At 46.3% G+C, this 14,441-nt stretch overlaps 1 protein-coding gene across 5 annotated transcripts in view; it reads left to right on the top strand.

Moving 5' to 3' along the window:
- Positions 1–14,441, top strand: part of DISC1 (DISC1 scaffold protein) — a 353,788-nt gene that overhangs the window by 262,409 nt on the left and 76,938 nt on the right. For all 5 annotated transcript variants that reach the window (XM_053207444.1, XM_053207445.1, XM_053207446.1 and 2 more), the window contains one exon: positions 13,517–13,577. In XM_053207444.1, the coding sequence (XP_053063419.1) occupies positions 13,517–13,577 (61 nt within the window). The remainder of the gene's footprint in view (positions 1–13,516; positions 13,578–14,441) is intronic.

A 14,441-nucleotide genomic window follows, 5' to 3' on the forward strand; every position in this document is an offset into this window, starting at 1 on the left:
GAACTGTAAGAAAATAAAAATATGATTAGTGCCCTTGGCAAATATAACTTCTTAATGGTTGGAGATCGGGTATGGATTTAGAATTCTTGGATCCCTTGGATTCTGTGCCAGAAAGCTGACCGCAGGATGGTTGGCCATGGCCCCCAGCCCCCTGCTTGAGGGCTGGCTCCTTTCTTTGTCATCTCTGTCATCCGTCAACCATAAGCACCACACACACAAGACTAAAGACACACTAGCTTGCATGTCCAAGCTCTGTCCACCCCTTTGTGATGAGGCTTGAGTGTGCTACCACATCCCCTTCTGGAAGGAGGGATGGGCTTCCTCTGGATGCTGAGTGTGCTGGGGGGAGACAGCCCTCAGCTCTCAGTCTCTTTGGGGATTGCTGGGGATGCCAAGGTTCATGCCTGGACCCAGCACCCAGTCAATGCAGGGGCATAAAGGCCTGGTCCATCATTACAGCCTGGAACAACTCTGGAGGACTGCCTGGCTCCGGAGCCCCCATAGGTTGGGCTGAAGCATTTGTCAGGGCTGTGCTGCAGCCCAGCAATCCTGCTCCTCTCTGAACTCCCACAGGCTCTGAGCTGAAGAGCACTCCTCCATAAACATCTAGCTCACTTAGCACCCCCTCTCGCAGCCAATCTCCTTGCACCCTCCCCTGCTGACCACCAGCCTCCCAGCCTCCCAGGGCCCCTTGGGCTTAGGGATCCCTGGGCCGCCGGTGCTGGATACCCTGAGGACACTAAGTTGGGGAAGAGGCTTGCCTGAGTTTACGAAGTGGGCCCAGGGACATTTGGGTGGGGAAATTCCAGCGTCCTGGGTCCCAAGAGCACAGATAGGAACTGCAAGGGTTGTGGCCCCCTGGCCCTGTGGGGAGGGGCTGTGTGGAGAGGCCCAGAATGGGGTCTCTCGGCTCTAGGCCCCGCCTGCGTAGGTCGTAGGGCAATCCTGGACTGAAGAGTTTCAGAAGATGAATGGCTTTGGGCAGAAGCAAGAGGCTTCACTCAGGTATTTTCCTGGGAGATTTTATACTGTGTGATCTTTCCCACCTGGCACGCGTTTGTCATGTTTTCTCTCTGTTAATTTTCTCAATGGCCTGGCTTCACCGCCATGTGTGGGCTGGGTGTTGAAGGAAAGGAGAGGCACACGGGCTTGCATCTGGCCCTCTGTGAACACTCGGTCCACGAGCAGCAGATGCGTGGTGCTGCGTGGCTGGTCGCGGGGCCACGTGGGGGTGACGGGAAGTGTCTGGATGTGGGCACCGCGTGTGCGTGTATGTGTGGGGAGGGTTGTCCCTAGGAGGAAGGAACCTCAGAGTCAGCTAAACGCATACTTTTGTGAAACTGTCCCCAAATGGAAAATGTTCCCGTCTCACCAGGTGGCTCAGTGTGACCCATCTGGCCTTTCCCCCCTTGTTACGGAAAAGGTTTGAGACAATATGTCAACAACAAAACTGTAGGTAGGAACTTAGATTTTTAATTCGCAGATATATTTGAAACATTTTTAAACGTTTATTTACTTTTGAGAGAGAGAGAGAGAGGGCGAGCGCACGAGCGAGGGAGGGGCAGAGAGAGAGGGAGACAGAGGATCCAAAGCAGGCTCCACGCTGTTAGTGCAGAGCCTGGGTCGGGGCTCCAGCTCACAAACCGCACCTCATGCCCTGAGCAGAAATCCAAAGGCAGATGCGTGATGGACTGAGCCACCCCAGCGCCCCAAATTCACAGATATTTTATCTCCTTGGGGATGTCTTATTGAGACGCCTGAGTCTGCCTGCTCCTTTGGGCATCTGGGCACGGTGGGGAGAGGCTGGAGGTGCTGCGAGCTGGATCCTCCGGGCTGAGCGTGCCTTGGAGGTGGGTACTGTCTACTGGTTCGTAAAAGGCATGGCCTCCATTCAGAGCCTTGAACGGAACCACACCCAGGGGGAGGGATCACCGGGCAGTGGTGTTTGCTAGCTGGCCCTTACGTAGACAAAAAAGCCAGTTCACTTTTGGCCGCCCTCACAGCCTGCAGGAGGTAGTTGTCCCCACGTAACCCAGGTTCATCCGGATTTGTGCTGTTCCGGCGCCCGCCAGCTAAGACGGACGAGGCACAGGAAGGGCAGGGAGTTGGTGCCTCTGTGTTGCAGGAGGCGTTGTTGATGTCTTGGTGTTTATTGTATTTTATTGTTTTTATAGGTATGAATCACCTTAATCTCTATAATAACACAATGAGATAGGCATGTTAAGGTCCCATCAAAAAGACAAAAGCCTGGGGGTGCCTGGGTGGCTCAGTCGGTTAAGTGTCTGACTTCAGCTCAGGTCATGATCTCATGGTTCCTGGGTTTGAGCCCCGCGTCGGGCTCTGGGCTGACAGCCCGGAGCCTGGAGTCTGCTTCGGATTCTGTGTCTCCCTCTTTCTCTGCCCCTTCCCTGCTCATGCCCTCTCTTTCTCTCTCTCTCAAAAATAAATAAACATTAAAAACTTTTTTTAATTAAAAAAAAGAAAGATGAAAATCTGAAGCACAGAGTGGTTAAGTGTCTTGACCAAGGACACACAGCTAATACGTGGCTTAGCTAATGTTCACCTTGGCAATCTGAATCCAGAATCTATGCCATCAACCACTGTATATCATGGAGTCATGGAAATATGCATGTCTTAATTTTCTCTCACGGTGCAGCCAACCTGTGCAATCAAATCCTATGCTTGAAATTACCTGCCTGGTTTTCCACCAGAAATTTTCTTTTTCTTTTTTTTTTTTATTTCACGAGTAGAACCCAGTGATTCATCACTTACATATAACACCCAGTGCTCGTCCCAATAAAGGACTCTCCTTAATGTCCATCCCCCATCTAACCCATCCCTCCCCACCAACACCTCTCCAGCAACCCTCAGTTTGTTCTCTGTCTTTAAGAACCTCTTACAGCTTGCCTGATGACTTGGTATTTAAACACAGGAGTTTTGCCATCTTCTCTGTTTATTTCATTCCCCTGGCACCTGCCCCTCTCGTCCCCATGTGCTCTGTTTTGTTTGTAATAGAAACTGAAGTGTGTCCGTAGATTCATTTCTTTCTCAGCTCGTAGGTCCTCTTTTCCAGGGAGCCTGTGCAGCCCTCTCTCTCCTCCTCAGCCTGGATTGCATCTGTCTCTCTCCTGCACCCTCGCCTGAGTTGTTCTTTGATGACCTCAGGTGCTTGGCGTCCTGATAATCTGTTCTGATTTCTGTCTCCTCATCAGGTTGAGAACATAAACGGCATCATCTTCATTGTGCTTCCCCAGCGGCTGGCACAGCACCCGGCCTGTGCTGGTGTTGCAAGACATACTGGGCATCTTCTCTGAGCTCAGGACTGCGCTAGGCACTAAGGGTTCCAAGTGCCTAGCCTGGAGCGCCCGGATGTCTCAGGCAGTTGAGCATCTGACTCTTGATTTCGGCTTAGGTCATGATTCTAGGGTTGTGGGATTGAGCCCCGCATCAGGCTCTGCGCTGAGCGTGGAACCTGCTTAAGATTCTCTCTCACTAGGGGCGCCTGGGTGGCTCAGTTGGTTAAGTGTCTGACTTCAGCTCAGGTCATGATCTCACAGTTGGTGAGTTCAAGCCCCGTGTCAGGCTCTGTGTCTCCCTCTCTCTCTCCCTCTGCCCCTCTCCCATGCTGTCTCGCTCACTCTCTCAAATATAATAAAAAAAGAAGATAGAATCCATGAGGATCAGCCATGTCCCACATGAACTTGGATGGCTATAGGAAGGTCTGAAAGGTCTGGAAGCCTGCAAGAGGCAAGAGCACCATGGGAAAGAGGGGGTTCCGGGCAAGCAATCAGAGTCTTGTAGCCCAGAGAGCATCTCGGTGGGTGGAAAGGCAGAAAACATTTGAGGAGAGTGTTTCAGGCAGAGGAAACAGAGCCAAGATGTAAGTCTAGGAGTCAGACAAAGCAGCGCATTGGGTCAAGACACCACCGTGGAGATGGGGTGGGAGGGCACCCGGATGATGCTGGACCCCGGGGCTCTGAAGCTGCGGGACTCTGTCCTTCCCCCTTCCCTGTTAGCCCGTGTTGGCTTTGTCCTCTCACTGTGCCTAAACTGTGGCTGCAGGCAGCATCCAGCCCTCGTGTTTCAGCTTTGGCCATGGAGAGGGCAGGTCCTCTTCAGCCAGTGCACGTTTGAAAACTCGGGAGCGAGGAGCCACTTGGTTCATCCGAATGTGTCTTCTACCCGGGACAGACTCAGCTAAGACGGTGGGTATGCCGGCAAGGGGCCGAGTTGAGGATGGTGAGCACCCCGGAAGGGAAGGGTGCCGGGCAATTCCTCTGCTAAAGGTGGTGAACATTGGTTGATATGCTATGGGACTGGGAGCAGAGCAGTTGGTGTTAAAAGCGTTCCCTCTGTATCCCCACGCCTCCTTGCCAAGATCTGCTGGGTGCAAGGGGCGGGCCATAAGTGGGGTGGCTGCTTAGTTACTTCTCAAGACGGCTGACAGGGGCATAGCCAACATGGAGACCCATGTAGCTGGGGGTCAGATTGGCTTCAAAGGGTTGCCATTCCTTGCCCTTGAGCACAATCTGAGTTCTGCTGCCCACGTTCCAGGATCTCGCTTCCAAGGGCGATAACCCAGGTCAGACCTAGGGTAGAGCACCTAGGGTTTCAAACAGAGAGATGCCAGGTTCAAATATTTAACAGTTATGTATGTAACTATGTAGCCTCTGTGTTAGAGGGAAAAGTAAATTCTTCTGTGAAATGTAGAATGCCTTCGGGGGGGGGGGGGGGGGGGAATTCGTCAATTATGTTTCATGACAATTGGGCAGTAGGATTATGTATTTGAGAACATATAGACTTTGTCATAAAACTGAAGTGGGTTGGGGCGCCTGGGTAGCTCACTCAGTTGAGCATCTGTCTTCAGCTCAGGTCATGATCTCATGGTATGTGGGTTCGAGCCCCATGTCGGGCTCTGTGCTGACAGCTCAGAGCCTGGAGCCTGCTTCAGCTTCTGTGTCTCCTTCTCTCTCTGCCCTTCCCACCCCCCAACTCGTGTTCTCTCTCTCTCTCTCTCTCTCTCTCTCTCTCTCTCTCTCTCTCTCAAAAATAAACATTAAAAAAAAACCAACGAATTAACTGGATCTGAATTTTTTATTTACTCCTTGAATTAACTTCCCTCAGCCTCAGTCTCCCTATCCTCAAAAGGGATTTATTTAGAGAGTTATTGTAAATGAGATCACGCACACACAAGGCCATCATGCCAGCACCTTGTGTGAACTCACTTTCCTTAGCTCAAGAAGATCAAATGTGGATTTGGGCTTTTTTTTTTTTTAATGTTTTTATTTATTTTTGAGACAGAGAGAGACAGAGCATGAGCAGGGGAGGGGCAGAGAGAGGGGGAGACACAGAATCCAAAGCAGGCCCCAGGCTCTGAGCTGTCAGCACAGAGCCCGACGCGGGGCTCGAACTCACGGACCGCGAGATCATGACCTGAGCTGAAGTCGGACGCTTCACTGACTGAGCCACCCATGCGCCCCTGGGCTTTTTCTTCAAACACAGATTAAGAAAATAGTATTCCGTTTTGAAAACCAAGCCCCACATTCTATTCCTTGTTCTGTCTGTCAAAAAGAGGGGAAGTAAATCATGTGTGCGTGTGGTACGTGCATGCGTGTGTGCATGTTTGAGGGAAGTGAGGAGAAGGAAAAAGAAGAGTGTATGTTCTCAAATGTACACTACTAGGCAATGCAAATAAATAGACATTTTAAACAGTTTTTAAAATATCACAGTGGCCCCCCCGGTGGCTCAGTAGCTTAAGAGTTCGACTCTTGATTTTGGCTCAGGTTATGATCTCGTGGTTTGAGTTTGAGCCCCAAGTCAGGCTCTGTGCTGACAGCCTGGAGCCTGCTCGGGATTCTGTCTCCCTCTCTCTGCCCCTCCCCTGCTCATTCTCTCTCTCGCTCTCAAAATAAACAAATAAAACTTAATTTTTTTTTTTTTTTTAAATATTGCAAATGGATGTTCAGGTCAGAACTCTTTCAATTACATGTGCTAGAAAGCTAAAGGCAAACCACAGCCCACAAAGGTCGGTCTGCAGGGAGAGCTGGGGAGAGTGGAATTGTCTTTTCATTTGGTAGAAACATTTGGCTGGCGTGTGCATGGGGGCTGTGGCGTGAGGTGCTGGGAGCTGATACTGTTACCTTTTTTTCCTGACCTGCTTCCCATACCACGCCTGCTTGGTTTTCCTTCTTGCCATTGCATTGTGCTGATTTATTAGGCTGTGTGCTTCTAGGGCACCGGCAGATTGCATGCAGGAGCAGGTCTGAACTGGGAAAGTGAGAATTACTGTATCAGATGATACCCAATTAACTCGTGACAAGCACAGCAGGTGAACCTGGAACTTGGGCTTTATCTTTTATGTAGCAGAATCAGTCGCTGTATATTAAAACGTTTTTTAAACCTCATGGAGCTTGGCTACTCATTTCTCCTTTCTTCCCACCTGCCCGCCATCTCTTCCCATATACGCAGGGGTGGTTTTTACAGACTTGAGTGTCAAAATGGACAAGTCCCTGAGATGCGCTCTGAGTTCAAGGGCAGTGGGTCGGGGCTCCCTGAGGCAGACACAGGGCATCTGGGCAGCCAAAGCCACACGCCATCAGGCAGAGCTAAATAGTGCAAGCAGCAGCATAAACATAACTTTAGAATAATTAGTTTTACTTTCTTTGTGGGCACCTGAGTCCCATGATGATGCTCTAGCTCTGAAAAAGCTTTGCCACCCCCTGACCTTTGGTGCCTCTGCCAGTGAGGTTATTATAACACAACATTCTCACTCAGATTCCCCCAAGGGGAACGTCTGGATGAAGGAGTTCATCTCCGCATCCACTTCCAGGTGTGGCTGTGACATTGGCAGTGGAAGGTCGGATCCTGCACCCTTGGACCGGCCCATGTCCTGCAGACACCCTGTCTTCCTTTGGCGTGGGATCATGTACCCCATCGACTAATCTTAATGTAAGCTCAGGGAAAAAATGATTCGGAAATTAATGGGAAAGTAAAATAATATGACTTTAAATGCCCGATATTCCAAAACACAAATCTTGTTTTCTGTGCAACTGCTGTTTCGGATTATCCATGCCTCCCCTGGCTTCAGCCAGCATGGAAAATCCTTCAAGATCTCTACTTCATTCACTTCCGCAGGGAGTCATTTTTTAACCCCCTCAAGTGGGGCGGCATCTCTTCGGTGATTCTCCCAGAATGAGTGCTGCTTTACGTTTCCACCACTGAACTGAACAACCTGCTTTTATTCATCATGCATTTATGTCACCGAACCTGGTGTTCTTCAGGCAAAGGGCAGCGTCAGATTCAACTCTGCAGCCATAGTGACCAATGCACAGCCGGGCACGTTTAAGAAACTCTGGATGGATACAAGAATGAGAGTCAGGCACACCCCCAAAGAGAAGTCTGCTCTCTGGTACCATTTATTAATTCTGTCAGATCCATATCTGGTCATTTTTCTTCTCCCTGAAAATCTCTTATGGACATCAGAGGAAAAGAGAAAGAGAGAGAAATTAACAACAGCACTGAATAATGACCTGCCAATGAGAAGTGGATCCATTGCTAATTTAGTGATGGTGTATTTATTTGGTTCCAACCCTAGGGAATTGACCATAACCACTCTAAGACCCAGGTGGGATTGTATCCTGTTTAACTCAGGAACCCTCTCTTGAGATTCAGTTTAAATGACTACCACACATCATGGTGACAGAAAAATCCTGTAAATAAACAAACTTATACATGCAAATAAAAATCTGTTTGTGAAACCACATGAAGTTGTTATCTTATTATTAGGAGTGAAGCAACATGAATATAATAACAGAGAACTGTTAATCATTTTTCTCATCTCAACCTACTATGAAACCACCTATATATGAATATATATTTATATTACAAAATGGTAATTTATTTTAAGCAAATATGTTATCAGCCTTCTTCCGTACAGTTTATATACAATCAGGTTTCCGTTTGTGGATGGCTGTTTTCTGCAATTGCCTGTGCTCTTTGTAACTCTGACTTCTTACAGCATCTTTGTACTGTCCTTAATTTACTCTGTCTGTGAACACCTGCTCCATTTTGTTGGTGGCTAAAATTTCGCATGCATTTATTCAAGGTGCATTTTCTGAGCCCTTGTGTTATTTAAAATAGAAGTCATGGGTTCCCTAACAATGGGCTCTGGGACATTCCCTCACTGGCTGTGTGACTTTGGTCCTACTGCCCCTCTGTTACCTATATAAAATAAGGATAACGATAGAGCTGCTCTGTAGGTACCATCACTATTTAATATTTAGAACAAGGTGTTTAGAACAGTACCTGCCACCCAAGAAGTTCTCAAGGATATCATTATATCATTGATATCATTACCTTGGTATCACGTTTTCTGCACAGTGAGTTTCCAATGTGACAAGATCACTCTGGTATCAGCAGGGACTCATGGCTGGTGTTTCCGTCTTGCCCTCCAGTGTAAAACTTGACTTGCGCTTCATATCATGGATTCTGCCATCTTTCAAGGTCCTAGACAATACTCTTCCATCCCACGTATCAAGACAATCAAGCTGCAAGTCCATTTTTCTGTGTTGTTGACTTCCCTGGGTCTTTGTTAGCACGATGTTACCACTTCATCTCCGTGCATGGTTTAATTACTCAAATAAACACATTCTTCATTCACTCAAGTAGAATAATACTTTAGATATTTCACAATTTCTCAGAATTCAGCAATTTCTCTTTTGTCTTTCACTTCTTCCTTTTGGAGGATTTTACTCATGGGAGTTGATTGTGTCTACATTGATCCTTGAATAATGATCTTCAAAATCTGATGACTTCTTTCTGTAAACCAAGGCCAAGCCTTGTGTTACTAGAATTATTATGTTAATTGAAAATTCCAAGAAAATGGCAAATGTTAGACAAAATTTGTGATTAATGCTAAACTGATGGGGTGCCTTCGGCTTCCATTTTCAAATTTGAGGTCATACTGTGCTGATCTCATGATGCTGTCTTTATTGATTGAAGGTGGTGGGGTTGAAGTTCTTTATAGTCAAATGCTTCACTCAATCTGATAGCAAGTCATTTCCTGTACTACTATCGTGACAAATATTGCTGTCCCTTTATTATGCAAAGAAAAGATACAATGCACAGAAAACCTCGTTAGATTTGTTTTCCACTTAACATTCTCTTACCTTCCTTGTTTACACTGTAAAGGATATTGCTGGATAACACGGTAATATTTTTTTCAGCAGACTCATTGGGACATTTTTGGATCATCAGTTATCATGAAGATTTATGGAAAATGTTGCTGTGCTCTCCAGGGGGAAGTCAACGTTAGAGTCTGGCCCCCAGCTCGCTCGGTGTCCCTTGATGGCATGTCTCTTTCAGATTTAAATAGTGCCTGGAGTGAAGTAGGACCCGGGTTAAATTCCTGAAACGTTGATTTGTGTTTGTACCGTGCACTCTGCTAAATGTTTTCACAGATTTACCGCATTTAATTATCAATCAGTTTTTGTTTAATTGGATTCATGAAATTAATTATATGAATCCCATTCTGATAATATTGCCTGAACCTGGAAACCAGATCCCCTCAGCAAGTGGAGCAGAGGGGAGGCATTTGTGCATTTTCCCTGTAGTGGTCAGCCTCCTTCAGCCATCCTTGGTTCCTGGAAGCTTGCCTCAATACCACTACCACCCTTTTGGTCTCTGCTCTAAGACCCGGTTAGAAAAGGAAGGGAAAAAAAAAGGGAAGAAAAGATGAGCTTTATTCTCAATGCATCTGGGGCATATTATTTAGGAAGTTAAAAACTTAAACTCCCTGTCTACAGTCCTGGCTTCTCTGGAAGGTTACTAGTCAACCTAGTGAAAATGTGTGCAAGGCATTTTAGGCTGGCTGGCTGGGAGATGGGTCAGGATCCAGTATTTCAATGCAACATCCTTTTCGGATGGTGGCCTCCAGGCAAGGGGAAAGGCTCATCAAACTGCCTGGGTGTTCCTGTGTGGGTCCTAACTACCATAGTTATTTCTGAACAGAAGCATGAATATGATAGATACCTGGATTACTTTTAAACATAAGAATATGGCTTTCTTGTCCTCAAGGGAGGTGCTGTGAATTTTTGTCCTTTGGAGGAAAGGTGGTATCACAATGTAATTGTAGTTACATATGATCACCGCGGGCTTCTTAAGTTACTCTCACTCTGTCAGTGACAGCATCTACTCTCGTCGCTTCACACACCAGTGCCTTGCAAATGTCCATCGGCACGCCGGACCTTTTCTCGACTCACATAGCCAACTTCATACTTGACATCGCCACCGGATAGCTCATAAACTCAACTTTATCAGATCCAAAATTGGACTGTTTTTAAGCTTCTCAATTGCATTTATCGCTTCCAGCTTATTGAGGTATAATTGACAAATAAAATTGTGTAAGATATTTAAAGTATACAACGTGATGATTTGATACATGTATGCGTTGTGAAAGAAGCCCTCCCCCACCTCCATCTGGTTAATTAACACATCCACACATATTTGACTTTTTTTTTTTTTTTTTTTTTTTTTTGTGAGAACATTTAAGTTCTACTCTCAGCAAATTTCAGTCTGAGTTTGAACTCTTGCTCATCTCCCCAAACTGGTTTCACCTGCATTCTTTCTCCCTCGCTTCATGGCAACTCTGTCTTCCAGTGGTTCAGGGCAAAAACCTTGTAGTCATTCTCGATGGGTCTCTTTTTCACACTCCTGAATTCAATGTATCAGGCACTCCTGCTGCCTCTGTCCTTAAAATATATCTAAAACCTGCCTCTTATCACCAACTCCTGAGACACTGTGGCCTCAGTCCCGCCCCGTCCCCTTGTCCCGGATGATCGCTCTAACCTCCCTGTGTCTCTCTGCTTCTCTCGTGTCTTCCTAGAGTCTATTCTCAACAGAGAAGCCATGAGCCAGCCGGTTTGTGGCCTTTCTTCTCCAGTGTTTTCCCATTTCGTTCAGGGCACGCAAAATCCTGACATGGCTTTCCAGTAACTACTGCTATGTGATGAATCATCCACAGACCTAATCACTCAGAGCCATTTATTGTGTGTACAAATTCTGAGAGTCAGGCATTTAGACCTAGAGCAGCAGAAATGGCTGGTCTCTGTTTCCTGATGTCTGGGTCCCTCAGACCCTATGGCTGAAATTATCTGAAAGCTTGCTCACTCACATATCTGGCTGTAAGTTGAGACCTTCACCTGGGCTGTCAGCCAGAACACCTGTGAATGGCCTCTCCATGTAGCTTGGGCTTCCTCACAACATGGTTGGCTGGGTTCCCAGTAGGGAGAGCCAGGCAGAAGCTGGACCCTAGCCTCAGAAGTTAAAGAGCATCCTTCCTGCCATTCTCCATTGGTTGTAATGTCATAACCTGTTCAGATTCAAGAGGAGGGAGACAGATTTCACTGCTTGATGGGGAGTGGCCAAGTTCTGGACTAGTGTGTGGGACCAGGAATAGGACTGTGGCCATGTGCTGGAAATGTGATCTGCCACAGTGGCCTACATGATTGGAGGTGGCCTATTTCTCTGCCTTACTCTTTTTTCCAGAGAACATCTCCAGATTTTGCTGGAGGACTCACGTATGTTCCTGCCCTAGAATCTTTAGACTAGCTGTTCCTTCCGTTTACTGTGCTCCTCCCAGTATGGCTGCTTATGTGCTCCTCTCCGCCCTCTTCATGCTTTAACTCAAATGTCACCTTCCCAGTGGTGCCTGGCCACTCTGCTGCCCCGTTCTGATCCCCTTCTCTTGCTTCGTAGTACTTACTACCTTCTAAGTATTCTATGGAACTTTTATGTTAATTATTACCTGCCCCTACCAAAATTAAGCATTACATAAGCAGGAATCTTTATTGCTTCTGTTCACTAGTTTACCCCCTGGGCTTAGAAAAGCGCATGGCACAAAATAAGTATAGAATGTGAAACAGAGCATTTCTGGTTGGGACATTCTGAGTTTTTGCAGTACTTGCTCCAGAAGAACCAGTGAGCAGATCTCAGCTACATGGAACCATATCACCACAACTTATTCCCCATGTAGCATCTGCCACATAGTAGGTGCTGAAAACAAATATTTAGCTAATTTATTTGGAGAAAAAACTCGACACAGGTTAACTTGTAAATGAGACCGACATAAGTCAACACGATAGGACACCAACTTAAATAGTTGCTTTCATTGCGTACATTTCTGTTTTTATCTATTATGAACTGATGAACCAGAACTTTTGTTTTAGTTTCTGTATAAATATTTGGTTTCTTTATGAGGAATTTCAAGGTACGTTTTCCAGTTCCAAATATACCCTCTGTCCCTCACCCTTGCACATACATGTTGGCAAAAATAAGATCCCGAGAGCCCTCTAGGCAGAGGCTCAGGCAATAGGACTTCTGCTTTCCACATCCCCCAGCTTTAGAGTGTCATGCATGAATTACCTTTGAGAATAAAGGGTGAAATGAAAATAATAATAGGGGTGCCTGGGTGGCTCAGTCGGTTGAGCATCCAACTTCAGCTCAGGTCACGATCTCACAGTCTGTGAGTTTGAGCCCCATGTCGGTCTCTGTTGTGACAGCTCAGAGCCTGGAGCCTGCTTCGGATTCTGTGTCTCCCTCTCTGTCTGCCCCTCCCCTGCTCATGCTCTGTCTCTCTCTCTCTCTCAAAAATAAATAAAAACGTTAAAAAAAATTAAAAAAAATAATAAAGTCCACCTTAGCAATAATAACAGTGATGATAGAAATGGCAATAACATCAATGACAGCTGCCATCTGTTGGGGGCTTCTCTGCTGCCACCTGCTCTTCTGGGCACTTCATATTCACATCTCCGTCAGCGGTCACCTTCAGAGGAAGGCATGTTCGTTCCCCAGAGGAGGAAACAGGCCACCAGGGCTTGCCCCAAAATGTACCAAGTTTCTTTTTATTGGTAAAGTGCCTCTTTGATCCACGGGAGGAATAACAATCATCTGTTCCTTCAACATTTGTTGATTACGAGGCTCTGAGTTTCTCTCGAGGAGCCCACTGATCTCCCAGCTTTGGAAGCCAAGCCTCTGATGTCAGCTACTGTCAGGATCACGTTTCCATGCATTCCTCAGTTAAAGGGGCAGCAATCCCATGCTACCGCTGGTGAGGTTTTTTTGCTTCGTCCATAGGACGGGACTTGTTCCTCTTTCTGGTCTTTTCTTCATACTCTGCACCCAAGCTCTTGGCCACCAGGTGGGAAAGGGGAAAACGCACAGAACACAGCGGCTTCCATTCCAGACACCAAATGAGCTGTCTTGCCAGATGCCACGCGTGGCATGGTGACCTTGCCCCCAGGCTTCATCTCCGGCAGAGATGCTGAAGGCCTCAGACCATTTCCAGCACCTCGCTCCAGGCAGCCGCCTCAGTGCATTCGAGTGTTTTCCAAACCTAGGATGTGATCATCGCTATCGGCCTGACGGCGATCCTTTGGGTTTTTGGCTTTTAGTCGAGCATTTTTGGGCTGTGTTCAATCTTTGCGTACAATTGCATCAACTTCGGGTTTTTGTTTTGCAGAAACGAGTGTGAAGGAGAATACTACGAAGTACATGGAAATCCTTGAGGATAAACTGCGTAGGTAAGGAGAAGAATTTCTACATTACAGACTCCATGGTTCATCTGGATTCTTAATTGTAAAGGGAATTTAGTGAGAGCAGAGAAAAAGGCTAGCCCATTTGTGGAATGAGTTGACAAAGAAAAAACACACCCAAAGGAGCCCTTGGAATCCTCTAAGAGGATTGAAGCAGGTGCCATATAAACATGTCCTAGCCCTTTTCTCCTCTTTATAAAAAGTAAATAGATTAAGATGTTTTAAAAGTGGGGGAGATCACAAGTTAGTTTCCATGTTCCATAAGAAGAATCTTCTTTGCCATGTTAAATTCCAAATTCATGCCTTGGTCTGTTTTTTGTTTTTGTTTTTGTTTTTTTTTAATTCTTTTCTTTTTAATGTCTGAAGTGGATTTCGACCCAGCTTATACACGTTTTGGAACAACATAAGAAATACATATCTGAGGTTCTGTTTTGAATCCCGAATCAAAACCAGCGTGAAAATTTGTGGTCGCTTTTTTTTTTTTTAAACCCAATTAGGAATTGAGATTTGAGAAACATTATGGATGTTGCAGCGTGTCAAGATGTTTCTCATTTTTGTGGATGTGTGCTCATGAAAATAAATCCCAGCCACCAGGATCTGTTCCTAATTAAGGAAACAAGTATGAGAATGTAATGTGTACTTTCTTCCCTGGGAGTCACTTAGCTTTATGGAGACCGTTTTGCTACTATTTTGGAAATTGGTAAATAACTCTTTAAATACACTATGCCGTAAAACTTTGTCAGCTGAGATAATGCCGTCGGCAAAATACTTCTCCCTTAAGGGATTCTGGGAGGGGCTGCCTTGCTGAGTTGAGTTCTGCAGGGCAAGGAAGGTACTATGGGATTTGTTCCA

Source organism: Acinonyx jubatus, chromosome D2, assembly GCF_027475565.1.
Source record: "Acinonyx jubatus isolate Ajub_Pintada_27869175 chromosome D2, VMU_Ajub_asm_v1.0, whole genome shotgun sequence".
Classification (NCBI taxonomy): domain Eukaryota; kingdom Metazoa; phylum Chordata; class Mammalia; order Carnivora; family Felidae; genus Acinonyx; species Acinonyx jubatus.